A 16,456-nucleotide genomic window follows, 5' to 3' on the forward strand; every position below is an offset into this window, starting at 1 on the left:
GCACAGCAAATCTTTGCTGACATCTTTTTAAGATATACCGTGCAAAAACAAAATGTGCTAAAAAGTGAAATGAATGGAGATAAACTGAAAAAAAAACGCTGGAATACAGAGCAAGTTATTTTGTCTTTGTATTGTCCATACAACTAAAAGATTCTAGTGATAATCAAAAACTCTACTATGTGGTAAAAGACTTTTTTCTTTACTTTTCATACCCTTAAAATGCCCAAGCAAACACAAAATAAAACAAAAAGCCACCAAACCACAGAACAAGCTGAAGTAATCAGCTTTCTGACACGCTGTAACAAAGAAGCCTGGAATGACTCCAAACACACAATACAGCTGTCATCGTTACAGCATAAAATTTATTTTCAACATGCTGTACTTAACATTGCTACTAATTATCCAAGTAAATTAGCTACAAACTAAAACGTTAAAACAAATTACAACGGAGTATTTTAAAATATTTTGAGTATCTAAATCAAGGAGTAAATATATAAATAGTGCAATATATAAAAATTACTAACACTCTGGTTTTGCCTAAACCTGCTTCAAGTGCGTATTCAGTATCATCTTATGATGTTTGTGCTCCAGAGGGACTCAAACATTCATTTAGAAGGATGAACACATTCATGATGTGCACCCAACTTTGTTTTTGTATCTTGGTAATGCCAAAGTAACGTTTTAGCATGGAGCATCAATAAAACGTTCATAACATTAGAAGTCACATTTAACATGACATGTTTTTCCTTTTTCTTCAGGCCCATATGCAACTTCACAGCCCAGAGAATCTGCTCTGTAGCCCATTTCCTTCTTCCACAGCACAGCAAAAACCAGAAATCACATTGCTACAAGCCAGCTTTCAATCCAAATGGCTTAAAAAGCTATTCACAGCTACATGGTGTACAGGCAGGATTTGGCAATACATCCTCTAAATGGCACAAAAAACCCACTAGTCTGCAGCCTAAAATACTACCATACACCTCCCGCCACATTTCTTTTGAAGAACACAATTTTTTTATTCTTTAACAAGCTGAGATTGTATTTTTTTTTTTTTTTTAAATAAGAGCATGGCAGACTTGTTCATGGTGAAATAGCCTTTAAATTACCTGCTGCACATATCTGTCAGTAGTTTTCCACATGTAATAATATTCAATGATACTAGTCAGCGACTTCCATGGGAGCTGAAAAACATTTGTTACAAATTAAAGTGGAAGTATACAAGTGAAGAAACTGCAGTGTTCACATTTTATTAAACACATGTTAAAACTATGTATAGTTGATACACAATTCTTAAAATGTGCATGCATTTAATACCCACATTGGAATCTATATGCTTATAAATGTATACACCACAAATAATAAAACAATCAAAAAAAATAAAACAAATAATAAACAATCTTTCTTTATAATTAACAGTGATTCAGAGTTACAGCAGTATTGCACATCAAAGCTAAATATAATTTGTTTAATTTAAGTGTTATGGTTAGACTAACTGATCAAATCAGAATCCAGCGCATCAGGAAACACAGAAAGTAGTACCAACTGTATTGTAAAGTGTCTCAGATAGAAAACAACATTAGTACTAGGATTTATCATCTTTACAAGACTGTGTTCAAGTCTCATAATAGTTTTGCTTTTAAAAAATACACTGGCTATAGTATTTAATTCACATTTTTTTCAAGTCCCGTAACAACTTAGCTGCTCATACAACACTGACAGTTTTGCAAAAAGCTCTGCATACTCAACCCCTAAACACCAAACAAAAGGATGCAAGGGACAAATTCTACTTTAAGCAATAAGAGCCATACTGACACCAAGTATTTCACAGAAGTCTCTGCACAAGCTCAGAACAACTGCATATTACCACCTTGATAACAATTTTGGTTGCACATGTGCAACAGTAAAGCAAAAATGTGTTAAACTAGAATCATAACCTAAAGTTGGAGGAGAAAATTAAGCATAGCAGTCACTTGTAATTACTACTGAACTATCTATTAAATACCATAAATTCTCTCTACGATATGAATTAGTAGTTCTCATACAGGATTCAAACAATTTTCTTCATAACTTGGAGACATATTACTGTTTTATACACGGTATTTTATGGAAGCATGCATTAATATTAATGTTCATAGCTCTCCAGAGAGAAGCGTCATTTTTTGCGAAATCCCAGAAAATCCAGGTGTGGAATCTTCTTTGTAATCTTTTTTCTCTACGCACTGAGGATTTGCTCTACGCGCTAAGCCAAAAGAGCAGGTTCCTGAACCTTTAATCAAGTTCTTAAAAGCAACAGAAGAAAAAATATATCAGGCTGCTTCTGCCAGCACACAGGTGCTCACAGCCGGTTTTACACTCAGCTTGTTTGCAGACACTTGGAGGAACTGAGTTTGGCTCCATCTCTGCTTGTCATGACCTGGGATTCAGGTCCAGACTCAGCTGTGCCTTCTTTTTCAGGCAGTGTAGCACGTACGGTGTGCCAATCTCTGGTCCAAACAATAGCAGCATTGTCTATTTGCTTTTAACTAACAAAAGCATACATTGATGTTGCGGTAAACAGCAACACAATTCAGTTTGTTAAAATTCTTTCACTTTCTCAGGTAAATGATGCCATACAAGAAATCTGCCCAAGTAAAGGCCAGTGACTATTGCACACATTCGGTGCTTCTCAAGTCTGCATGTCCACGTACTTCTTGATATCCAGATGAAACTGTCACTCTAACTACCTGCCATTATCAACTAGTCCTTTTTAACTTCTCCATATTTACTTTCCTTCCTCAACACTTCCTCAACACTTATCCTATCAACACATTTGTGCCACAGACTGTTCACCAGTACTCCAGAAAATACTTCCATCTGTCTGTTTTAACTATGACACCGGTATGTCTGTTCACTCCATAGGTAACTGCAATTAATGAAAGATAATTAAGGTGGTTGGAGTGGATAACCATTATCTTTTTTACACTGAGTCATAGCTCAGAAAACCTGTTTAACACACAGATTTTTGTATTCTGTTTACTTGCACACCTAAATGACAAAACACTGTAGAGGCACATGAATTGTCCTGAAGTTGCTCTTAACTGCCACAGAAACTGTGAGCAGAGACAGAGTAACTTAACTCCCATTACCAGGTTTTATTAAACACTAATTGAAAGAAATGAAAATGACCTTCTACATGGCATTTTTGTAGGAAAAAAAAAAAACAGCAACAAGATGACAGCAAAACAAAAACAGGGAAAGGGAATTTTCCATTTATTTGTTGCAGGGTAAAAATGGACTATTCAGATCAGACCAGCATGAAAAACCTAGGATTTAAATTATTTTAAAATGAACATGTTAACTTTAATGCTTCTTTCCATGCTTTTCTGATACTAGAATCTAGCTCCTGTTTTATACGAACAGTTTGAGTTTGATTCCCAAGGTGCTTCCTGTGGTATTTGAGACATGAAAGTTTTAAGTTCGTGAAAAATTGTGATAATGAAAAACTAAGAATTAACAAGCATAACAGCTGTCTCTTACCATTAGGAAAATAGTTATGTTTACAGAATATAAAATATTCACTCTTCTCCCATTTTACTACCCTGGGATGTGAAGTAATTCAAGTAAATCAAAGTAAATTCAATTAAATTTAAAAGTTTAGGCTGATTAGGATTCACATAGCTCCTTAAAGACAGCAGAATCGCAGCAAATGAACTGCTTTAACAGATGATGAGTCAACAGCAGATGAAAATGATTATTCAAAGGCTAGATGGTAATTTGATAACAAATGAGCTTCTCCTGTCTATTAAAAAAAAAGGTAAACTCCTTTGCACCACTTAATTTATAATAATTATCTTGCTTACTAATATTTAATGTTTATAGCTTAAAGCTTGAGCTGCACATTGAATGTCAAAGAGTGCTAGTTCTTACTAATTGCTGGGAAAGTAAATGAGCCTGCCCTTTACAGAACTGTAATATAAGGGTTGCAATTGCAGCTGCTGTGTCTTGCAAATTTGGGCCGATTCAGAACTCCTCTGGCACAGAATGAGTCAGGCAGGTATTGCACAACCCTTCTGTTTCAGCACAGTGCTAAGAGTCCCTTTCTGCTACACTCCATGGCAGTCTTGCCTGTGCAGTGGCACCACGGCACTGACTGCTTGGGTTCAAATTTCATCTCTGACAGCATAGGATTAGATACGAAATGGACGCTTAAGGAAATTAGCGCATACGCTAGCAGTGCATTGGCTCCTTTTTCCAAGTTTTATCAACACACTAAAAGTAACTTACAAGGGATGATACCAGGTAACACATAAATGTGTTCTCATGGATAATTACTGCTAAGCACTAAAAATTTCCATCTACTTCAACGTGCAGAAGCTTCTCATGTATCCGTGACCTAAATCTTGAAGGACCATTTTAGATGATTACTTAAGACTAGATGCTTGTTTTTAAACCTCTACTGCTTTAGAATACTACACAGCAAGTGAGAATACTTCTACTTGGAGAAATTACGTTATCACACAAGATTACATAATTAATACAATTGAGAGCTTCCAAATTGCATAGAATTGTATAAAGATTGTACGCACTGTTACCAATACCAATGTAAAACAGATATTCTTCTAATGCTTTAAAAATGACACACTATTTTGTCCAAAGGCTAAAAAACAGCGACTACGGATTGGCAACACCCCTTTTTTAGCTAAAAGGGAGTGTAAGTGATTACTGCCCTATATCCATTTCTGCTGTACTCTGACTCATCATTAATGTGTCCTTCATAGGCTGTGCAACCCCATCTTTAGATCTGTTTCATTCTGGTAGGAGGGCAAGGGAAAAAAGGAAGGAGAATTCACTGATAAAGGGAAGCTATCAGCAGTCTACCTGAGATAAAACTAAGCATTTTAAAGAGCTTCTAGTGAACTTACTCGAATATCTAGCATTTGAACACTAAAACACAACAGCTATTTCTGCAACGCATTACTCCACTGTATCAATTTAACATATGAGTATCAACAGAATTTAACTACGCGCAACATCTCACAATTATACAGAAATAAAATTACAAAAATACCAGAGACAAGGCTTAGATTTACTTGGTCACACGCTGTATTAGAACTCAACTTGTAAAAGTCTATAAATTACTCCTTTTTATTCATATTTTCTTGAATGTGAGAGCTATTTTGTCCACGATACAATTTTCAACTTCACACAATGAACTCATTGCATTGAACATTTTCTCCCTTAGGAATCTCAGAATTAAGCACACATATATAATACACCTGTTAAAATGTCAGTTCTTCAGAAAAACAATGGCCTTCCCTTCCCACATTCATTCAATTATCTGTTTCATTTCAGAACTGTGAAAGTGAAGATAAAGACAGCTAAGCTCAGCGCCAAGCCTCCTCCCACCCTCCCACACATCTTCTTGGAAGGACTTCTACATTGTACCACACAGTTCTCCCTTCCTTTTACAAAGATTATTAGTAACATCTGCAAAGGGAAAAAAAAAAAAAAAAACACAACAACTCTGAACTCTCGGAGTCAGGCAGAATGAAATTGTTGTGAAAATGTTTCAATCAACTTCAGTCTTAAGTAATGAAATTCTTCTGGCTCATATCCTAACCTTTTCACAAAGCCCAACTTGAACAATTTAGAATGACAGAGGAAATATTTTTCATTGAAATGAAAGGTTCTGCAAGGAGGTTCTGCAAGAAGCATGCAAAAAAAAAACTGTAAACAAATAAAAAGCAATAGCAGCAGTCTCAGAACTAATTTCATTACTCTGCAGAAGAATTCAGCAAATTAAAGCTTTGCTGTCCTATGGCCTGACACTTCAGTACCAAAAACTGTAGTAACAAGGTATTGAAAAACATTTGCTTCATCTTCTGGAAGTGCCAAAATATCTAGTATGTCAAAGTAACTCACTGCAGTGCACTTTAAAAGCAATTTGAATATGAATTTCTCTTTACTAATTAAAGAAGGAAACCCCAAAGTTTCAGAAAACACTCATGGGAGTCAGGCATGTAGCTGACAATCAATTTCACTGGAAATTGTGGAGAAGCTTGAGCTTTTCCAGATCTTTGTAAACATCCTGATCAAAACACCTTTGCATATGAGATGCCCTACCTGGTAGTAAACCACTGAACAGATTACCTTCTGCCACGTCTCCTCCAAAGAATTGCACCAAACAAGAAAGAATATCGACTCATCTGTATAAAATTTACATGCATGTTACTTATATGTATCAATTACGCAAATTTTTCCTTTAGCTAATCTTCCAAACCTACAGAAAGTAATTATGCTCACCCATACAAAAGCATGTTAGCAAAGAAGTACTCCAGTACTTACAAAGTCTTGTCGAATGTCATTGAAGTCCTTCCCGTACTTTTCCAATGCCTCTTCAAATAAACTAGCTTCTGATGCTGACCATTCCTCCATTTCGTCTCTACACAAGACAGGACCTCCAAGTGGCACTAGAACACTGATGGCACTGCTCAAATCATAGTTGTGTTTATGCAGTGTATCCATTGCATGAAACTAACATGGAGAAGGAGAGAGTGAAAAAAAAAAAAAAAAGCTTGTTTAATTAGACAGCAGTCCACTTCAATTAACACAAATTCAGTGTATTATTTTCTGTACACCATACAACAAGCCTTAACTAATGCTAATTTTAGAATCTATCTTTATTATCACAGATCTCCCACTGTGGAACGCAAGGAAAATAAATTGTTTATTACTTAATTTGGGAAAGGAAATGCCTTAATGAAATGCTTACTAAAAATGGCATTAGTCAATTAGTTCCCGTACATTACCAGCAAACATTTCTGGAGAAATGTTGGTAGAAATTGGTTTCAAATAACCCAACAGTGACGGTGACGTACACTGACTGAGGGGCAATTTTAACTAACTTCTACATAGTAACTGATCAGTTCCTCAGAAAACATGTGCTTAATATTCTCACTGCTGGACAAATAAGTCATTTATTGCTTTCATTATAATCACACTGAAAAACAAGCAAGTTTTTCCCCTTGATAAACTCCAGAGATGGGTAAATCATTTTTTTGTTGTTTACTTCACCTTCCTTTAAAAAAGTGAAAAAGAGCAAACAGGTTATAGCATTCTTCATTTAGAAGTAACACTGGATACTCACAAGTGATGGGGAAAATGAAAAGTAATCAACTACATCACAGATCCACCCGTAGGGAAGATGAGCAACATGAAAGACTTTCTGACTCAGCGTCCCAAAAGCCCATCACCACAATCTTAAATCACTGTGCTGAAGGTGGTATTAGATGTATAAAGTGCAATACTCTGTCTGTGTGTGACTGCATAACATCAGCCTCCCACGTGTTGGTCCCACCATAGTGACGAGCTCTAAGGGCAACATGCAGTCTCTCACACAGCCCTAAACTCATCTTATCACACCTAAAACGTTGCAAGGAAGGAACAGTCTTGCAATATGTGTCAGTATAACACTTACATAGTAATTCCAGTTGAGCTTCTGCATGCAAAATGTATTGCAAATAATGGTTTCTCCTTATTGTTTTTGGCTATCTGCTATGTGTAGACTAAGTCTTTCTCCAGCTTTCAATATACCTCTTTGAAAGCTATCAGGGACAAGATTCTTGGACTGTTTCATCTGCAAGAAGTAATGTCACTGTTACACTACAATAAGTCACTTTACCTATGGTTCAAGCCAAATTTACCAGCCTTGAGAATAAGCCATGGTTAACATGAAGTATTCTAATATGGAAATGCTGTCACGTAACATCCAAAAGCCATAATCTTCAGATTAGAGAATGCAAAATTAAATTAGTGATTTATGGCTTGTCATGTAAGTAATGAATAAAGCAAGCCTAAAGATTGAACTCAGTTTATGTTACCAAGTTTTAAATCTTTATTTAAATTGCAGCCCTTATGGAAAAACCGTTCTGCACATTTTCCAAGCAGCTGCTGTATCTAGATCTATTCACTGACATTAATTTTCTTAAAAATGACAATGGAAGTGAATAAATCAGGACCTTGCTCTTGCTTTACATTCATTTTTCCATCTATAATAAACAACTGATTCCATAAAGCTTTTTTCTTGTGCTATTACCAAGAAAAAAAAAGGGGGGGAGGTTGACAGAGAACTCCATGGTAAACAGTGTCTTCACTAAGCTGCTCAGTGACAAAGGACCACTGACAAGTTCCCACAGTAACACTCTTTGCCTTCTGCAGGTTTGCCAGCCCCCACTTTCAGTCAGATTCCCACACTGCCAAGAGTAAGCTGTGCCAGCAGATGCAGCCCGAAGACACTGCTAGTGCTCAAGACAAAGTCCTGGAGTATCTCCTTTTTCTATCTTTTTACCCAAGAATTCGAGGATCATAAGAAACAACTGATGGGAACACAACACCTAAGGAGCATAAGGCAGGAGAGAACTGTCAGCCAGCGCCTCTCCCAGATAGGACCTTGAAGAACAAAGGAAGAACCACCCTTCCCTAAGCAAGTTTGCCCGGCGCACACTGTGCAGCACAAATGAGGGGTCCCACCAGATGAAAGGTATTAGCCATGTAGACAGAGGGAACTTCAAGTCCAAACTTAAGCAGGCAAAGGCAGAAACTATGTACTTAGGTGAAAAGGAGCAGCATGGAGCTGGGAAAAAAAAGGGAGTAACAGGACACACTGCAAACAAGCTCTAACAGCTTCCAAAATAGATGCAATTTCAGTAGTCAGTTAAATAAACTAGACTGAACTGCCTCCAACAAAGCAGTCAAACTGGGAGCTGAATATAGATAGAATAATTCAATCACTTTAGACATGTTTATCTTATGTGCTACATACACGGAAGTCTAATAAAATTCATTAAAACATCTTGCCATTCAAAATTGAAAGAAAGAATCTGCTCACGCTTTACATTTGCAAAAGACATCCAAGAACAGATTTACTTCCTTATAGTAAAGTAGCATGGGCTCTTCAGAATAAGCCCCCAGCAAGCAGCATACACTGTGACTCTCTCCACCTCCTTTGCTTTAATGGCAATCTGTGTATGCACTGTGCAACATCTAGAAATTTGAAACAGGATGTCTTTCCAGTTTCCTTCTCTTCTCAGAGACCAATCTTCATTATAAAGGAAAATACTGTGTTTGAGTGTGCCAGAAATACAAGTTTTAGTTGTCTCACCAGTCTATCAGCAACAAAAAAACCACACATACTATCAACTAAGTTAAACCTATACTGTTTCATGTCTTCTAGCAACATTTTCTGGATGATTTGGTTGTTTCCTACCTTGTCTTATTACCTTCCCCAGGTTTTCAAGATAAGATAAAGACTGAGAGTAGCCCCTTACTTGCTATTAAGGTCACAGGACTTCCCTAATGCATACAACCCCCCAGAATTTACTGATGTTTATAACCTGTGCTTATCAGACTGCTGAGAGCCATCTCTATCTGAAACAACTCATTAGAAACACTGGAAACCCACAGACACGGTGTACACAATACCCATCACTAACACTTCAGGTGCAAGGGTTATCCGCTGCTAAGGATACAGACAGGATAATTTTCTCAGCATTATGCACCTACATCCCTTTCAAAGAACAAAGTGAGATCCACCACAAGTTCTGCAAATGTCTGTACTAACTTTAACTGCTGCTCAAAATATGCTCCTAATTAACATGGGAAACTATGAAAGAATAACTACTAAAATGACAAATACGTCTTTCTTAACTTAGAAGGAAGTACTTTGCCAAAGAGCAAAAGAGGGTTTTAAAAAGCTGAGGGGGTAGGAAAATGAGAAAGAACAGACAGACACAATAATTAAACCTGGGGTGGCTCCTCTGGTGCCTCATTATAAGATATGCCTTTCATTAAGTGTAATGGAACTTAATGGATCATTTGCAACAGAGAAACATTTATATGGCACTCAAATGTTAAATGTATCCCTTTATTAGCAGCACTGCACACGTACTTTCAAATACAAAAACTGCTATAAGGATGAATCTATTCTCTTAATCACTGTAAGAAGGACGGGCATTTATTAGAAACTCTTCATCCAAAGGAATCTTAATAAAATGAAAAATGTCAAATGGAAGAGCTGTTTGATGGAAAAACTAAAGCATTTAATGTGAAAGGAACGTCAGTAACATCGTATCAGCAAGCATGAAACAGAAGAAGCAGCTCTTGAATACAGACGAAACTCTTGAAAATTACTGAAAACATTACATTTTACTACTGCCTTCCTTTACTGCACTATAGCCCAGACTAAGTTGGTTTCCAGTTCAATAGTGTTTGAGAGCAGATGGTAAAATATAAGAATTTGTTTATTTATCATTATACTAATGAATATAATTTATCTGGAATATAAGATCTGACCTACTGAGTCGTATCGGTCATCTATCTACACATGTATTCTGTCCTTGTCAGCATCACAAGGAACTGCCACTTAGAGAAAATAAGCTAGCCAATCTAAGAACTTTCTAAGGTTAACTCCCATTTCTTTCACAAGCACCTGCAAACCCTGGGAATTAGGAATGCCAGATTGTGCACTTCTTATTCTCCTTATTTTCTACTTATGAATCCATTGCCCATAATTTTTCTAACCCCCTTTTTTTTTTTTTAAACCTACAAACATTGTCTCTTCCCATAAAATCTTGAGGTACTGAATTCCAGGAGCTCTCAGTTACCCACTGTGTAAGGCAGTACTTCAACTATTTTTAAGTGATCTGTTAGTTTCCTTGAGTGTCCTCTAGTTCAAATACTCAATTATCTGATGAGTAATAGACCTACTTAAGGCTTAGCTGTCATCTCCATGATTCTGTACACAAATATTTTAAAAAATAGACACCGTCTGCTGGTGTCTTTGGGAAGACAAAATCAAACTTGATTCTATGAAACAGTAAGATTTTGTTTGCACATAGTTTTCCTGGCACGCTTTTATCACTGTAGCGCATCTTGTCATTTCAGCTATGAATATGCAAAGCCAAAACTTTGGTCTGTAATTAAAATACTTTTAAACTTTCTCTAAAATATGTCGATGCTTAGATGCTTTTAAATGGTAATAATTTTAAACTAAAAGGAAGTACATTTATATAGTAGGAAGAAATTCTGTACCATGAGGGTGGTGAGGCACTGGCACAGGCTGCCCAGAGAAGCTGTGAGTGCCCCATCCCTGGAGGTGCTCAAGGCCAGGTTGGACAGGGCTTTGGGTAACCTGGTCTGGTGGAAGGTGTCCCTGACCACAGCAAGGGGGTGAAATCAGATGGTCTTTAAGCCTTCCAACCCAAATCATTCTATGTTTCCATGATATTATAGCAACTACTTCAACAAACCAAACAAACATCCTAAAGATATCCTAAGTAAAATGTTCTTCAAGAAGTTGCTTACAAAGTCTGATTACTTATACTCTAGAAAATTTGCAGATACAGTTATAATATGATGTAATCTAAACAACATTTAGCTTTATTAAAATGTATTTTAAATCCCACTACTGAACTGACTGAAGCTGTGTTCAATGAGTATTATCCACCCTCCCATGCAAATCATCACATGTGAAGATACATTTAAATAGATTTCAAACCATTTACAGCATGACTACAAGGGCAGCACGAGCAGCTTATAGAAAATGCATAGAATTATCTACCATATACATGAGCTTCCACGCATGTATCTAGAGGAAAACAGACATCTGGGGGGCAAACTCTGAAGTAGCAAGATACTATTGAATTCATATATATAAAAAAGTTGTAGGGTTTGTAACAAACCACTTACCAGTGTGATGTCCCGTGAAGCAGCAGCTGCACTCATGTGTAAACTAGGTTGTCTGACAGAACTACTGCAGTCCAGTGCTCGAGCAAATGTGCCAACCGCACTACAACAGAGAAAGAATAAACAGTAAATACATAATCATTTAAAAGATTTAACCTCTTTTTTATCAACAGATTATGCCATACCCACAAAGGTGTCATTTTAAATGTCACATTCAGATCTTTCCTAACAAAGGGTCATTTTACAAAAGCAAACCAACAAATGTAAAAATTCTGACCTTCTCCCTCAAAAAGGAACATCTTATGCACAAGAACAACTCATTTGAAACAGCATGGGAACAAATGATATTCAGGGAAATTTTATGTACCAATTTATTTATTGTGAAGCCACAGACTCGTTTTGACTTTTTTTTTTTTTTTTTTTTTTTTTTAACTCCAACTATTTCTTAAAATTAGGAAGACAAACCACTGTACAACATAATTTTAAAAAGCGGTTCACCACGTTCCAGTGAGGAAATAACACTTTATTCACTCCAGTAATGCATGTCTACTACTTCCATTAGTAAAGCAAAGCACAGTAGTACCTCTAAAATCATACTTTTGTCACAGGTGTAAAGTAATAGTGAACAAGTGCCTCTCTCAGCCTACTTAATAAAAGCATCCCAGTGTTACTGAAACTGGACAACATCTTCTCCAAACCTTTACCTTTTTGTTGCACCTTCGTATGTAGCATTTATTACACTTATCACAGTAATAAAATATAAGGCATAGAGATGGATGACTAGCGTGATAGTGACTATTCTAAACTGTGAACTTTTCTTCAAAGCACACAGCACGTATCACATAAGATACATGGTGAAGGTAAAGATGCATAAAAGAATTTGACTGGACTCAGCATGTCATAAGGAAATACGCAAGGATGCAACAACATGAGAAAGATAATTAACTGCTCCAGTACCGAGTTTGATAACCAATTCTCAGTGCGTTGTGTCACTATGATAATTGAAAAAATGATTCGCTGCAGTTACAACATGATGCAAGTTCCTCTAAATTAAGTATCTAATTACAGCACCTAACATTTTTAATATACTGTAAGCCTCTAGACTAAGGACTGATGTTTCATTCAACAATCACATCCCACAAAATTTGTAAGAGCAGAGTTACAATAGTGACGTAGTCAATTAGAGATCAACACGCACAAATTGTCACATTATTGTGTACTATAAATCTAATATTCAGTAAGAAAAAAAACAACAATGTGTATCAAGAGTCTTATTCACTAAGGTATATTACTGATAGTGGAAAAATTGGTACCGATATCTATTACCACAATTTTATCTTAAATCTCAAAACACTTAGTAGTGAATACATTTCAGTACTCTCTCCCAAAAGCCTTTAAGACACAATTAAGATTAAACGACAGTGATTCACGTACTCCAGATTTTAACTGCTTGAATTTCTAAAGGTTGTGGAGTCAGTAAACTGTATTATAAGCTATATTCAGATGTTCTTCCAGAATCTTTTCTACTTCTCTGCAGAAATAGCAAATTTGACTTTTTTTTTTTTTCTTTAACAAGTTTGGCTGTTTATAAAACATTATCCATCCAGAGACCAGTCCCAAGAATCAGACTCTATTGTGAACACATTTCCCGATAGTCAACCTCTTTAAGCATGTTGGCATTGATAAGGGTTGTAGCTAACAATCTTTGCAGTAATCCTTCTGTCATTACTGCTCAAACCAGTAATACAGCATGCAGCATGACTGCATTTCCCTTCTGATGCTACCTACTAGCTTATCTCCCTTTTCCATAGTTACCACTATTTTATTTTACCGTATTTCTAAAATAAAAGGAGTATGCTATGGAAATTACAAAGAATATGCCACTAATACATCAAGTTGCTTTCAAAATTTCTAGGCTGACTTCAAGGCCCAAGCACATGTGAGTCACGTTGCCCAGAACGTAACAAAAATTAAGATACAGTATAAAGCTAGGTTTATGTCAAGTAAGTGATGAAGAGGCAAGAACTGAGGTACTAATTGACATCGCTTGCAATGCAGTACTGAGCAGGAGAGGTTCACAACCACCAGAGGAATGCTGGCCAGGACTATGGATATGTGAGTGAAAAACCACCCAGAGCCACCATAAAGCACAGGCAGCGTGCTGTTTGTAAGGGGGAAGGATGGGGCATCTGGGGCTGTATCTCAAAATCAACTTTCCTGGAAACTTTTGGAGGACTGAGTTTTTCACACAACCCAAGAAAATGTAGAAATTCTACAGTATTTGGTTGTTATAGTTACCAAGTCTCAAAACTTCAAACAATAATAATGCACTGCTCTGTATAATCTAGTCATGCAGTCAAAATCCAAATTTAAATATTCATTTTTAGAAATACTTGAAATGCCTTAGTTTTTGTCTCTTTTTTTTCATTCAAAACACAGGTATGAGGAGAATATTGATACAAAGGTCAAATATTTCCTTTGTGATTTTTCCTTGCATGATTTTTTCCCTAATAATACCAAAGAATGATTTTTACATGAAAGAAAAAGTACTCAACACCCATTTCCAGATGATACTCTATTGTCTTCATTTACCTTCGAGCAAAACTAAACTTGCCATTCAGCCGAAACAGCCTTAACAGCCAAACTCCAACTACTTTTTTTCTTTAAACAGATTCTTTAATATAAGAAGACTAAGAAATGTTTCATTAAGTTAGTAAAATCCAAATAATTATCATACATAATTGGGGGCATGTTTAATTTAAGAGCAACAATAAACAAACTCACAAAACCAGAAACTGTGCTGAAGCCGCCAGCAACAAAAGCGAGTAATTAAAAATAGCAAAACTTCAGACAGAATCCAACATGCTCCAATCCTCCCCAGATGAGCTCAGTTCAAAAAACAAACAGACGACAAATGACACGCATGGCTGTGAGATGGACAAGAATGATAATCTACTGGTGCTATCTACAGGGAGCGACTTCTGTTGAAGCTGTATCAGCAAGCAGGTGTAGGGGCTAGACCAAATAATCCAGTGTTACCTTAGATTTTGTGTTAATTATCTTAAAGATGAACCAAGAAAGTTCTCTCAAGGACTTGTAAAAGAGATAGTAGCTGACAACTGTAGGACCATAAAAAAAATCAAAATAATCTAGTGTCAGAATCTAACACTATGGAGTAAATCTACAAATTCAGCAAAATACATCTACAACCAAAAAAAAAAACAACAAAAAAAACTGGCAGTGAACTCCCTAGGGCTGAAGTAGTTCTTTGTCATTTTGCTGTGCCTAAGAGCCATATATTTGTAAAAACTTCAGCTTACAAATTGAACACAGAAAATATATCGCTCCATATTTCTTGTAGCTAAGTTTAAGACATTAAAAATACACAAGATGGATGTAGGCAGATGCAGGAATATACACTGGAATGTAATTAGTATAGTAGGCAATGGTCTTGTGTTAGTTTAAGGTTTGTGAAATGTTTTGTAAGCATGAGAGGATGTGAGAAAATAAAGGGAATGATAGAGACTGGGATCACTATCTACTTGGAGGATCAGAACAGCAGAGACTGAACTTTAAAGAAGTACATTTAGGTTGGATAAGACTACGCTTGTCAAAGTCAAAGAAATTAAGTAATCAAGAAGATGACAAGAGACTGGATAGAAGTCATAGCCACATAACAAGTCATATTAAACGAGGTATCGAAGTTATTTCACAGAACTGCTGCCAAGATTTAAACACAGTCTGTGTAAAGACAACCACATACATGAGAATCTGATGGTGTGAGGATTCATAGGGATGTCCATCACTTTTGGCACTGTTATAGTCAGACAATTACTAATTTTCCTATTATTAAAATTATTCCCTCCTTTCACTTGCTCTGCGCGCTAAGCAGCAACTAATAATTGCACTATTAAGATAAAAATCAAAACTGACCACATACTGGTTACTGTCACGTCCAAACAGCTCCTGCAAAACTAGGAACAGATGTTTCAGATGTTTTGTACATTTCTGCACTATTAATATCTACAATAAAGTTACTGAAAAATGTTGACAAAGTAATTTCCTGTCAGTTTCCATTAAAAAAAAAAAAAAGCTATTAAAACTATTACTGTGGATCTATACTCCTGCAAAATTTGAGATCCCACATCCATTCCAAAGGAATGACACGATTTTAGTTCTTCACCTGTTTACGATGTGCCACACCCACACCTCTGAGGCAAACAGAAGAACTGACAAAAACTGGGAGCAGTGGTTGGCAGACCATATGAACAGGACTGAAGACAAATAGGCAGCAATTTTCAAATTTTCACTTAAGGTTAGTATTAAAGGGGTGCCAATGTAATTATCAAGCAGCAACAGAAAAAGACTGCATAGAAGATTCAATTTCTCATCAGCACCTCATTCTGAAAAAGGTTGTTACTTAACAAAGAAAACCTGGAATCATGGTGATTGTAATCAGGATAAACAGTCACTAGTCTCACAGGTAGCAATAGCACTCCAGCATCAAATCAGATCCAGAAAGTTCTGGATCTAGCTCTGTTTTTCTTCTACCTTGTATTCTCAAACATCCAGGTGAGACAGACATCCTTTGTAACATGTCTATTTTCAAATTGTTCCCTTGTCAACATTGTTTCTCTGTTTCAGAGATATGAGATGAGCAGTGTGTATACTCCAGACAAATCTGGCCTCCAGACCACCTTTATATATTTGTGAATCTGCAAATTCAGTTTTCCTC

At 36.4% G+C, this 16,456-nt stretch overlaps 1 protein-coding gene across 4 annotated transcripts in view; it reads right to left on the minus strand.

Annotated features, from left to right (window-relative positions):
* Positions 1–16,456, minus strand: part of MTA3 (metastasis associated 1 family member 3) — a 139,950-nt gene that overhangs the window by 63,489 nt on the left and 60,005 nt on the right. For all 4 annotated transcript variants that reach the window (XM_032183669.1, XM_032183671.1, XM_032183670.1 and 1 more), the window contains exons 8-10: positions 11,725–11,824; positions 6,325–6,513; positions 1,107–1,181 (exon numbers count right to left, since the gene is read on the minus strand). In XM_032183669.1, coding sequence (XP_032039560.1) covers positions 1,107–1,181; positions 6,325–6,513; positions 11,725–11,824 — 364 coding nt within the window. The remainder of the gene's footprint in view (positions 1–1,106; positions 1,182–6,324; positions 6,514–11,724; positions 11,825–16,456) is intronic.

Source organism: Aythya fuligula, chromosome 3 (genome assembly GCF_009819795.1).
Source record: "Aythya fuligula isolate bAytFul2 chromosome 3, bAytFul2.pri, whole genome shotgun sequence".
Classification (NCBI taxonomy): domain Eukaryota; kingdom Metazoa; phylum Chordata; class Aves; order Anseriformes; family Anatidae; genus Aythya; species Aythya fuligula.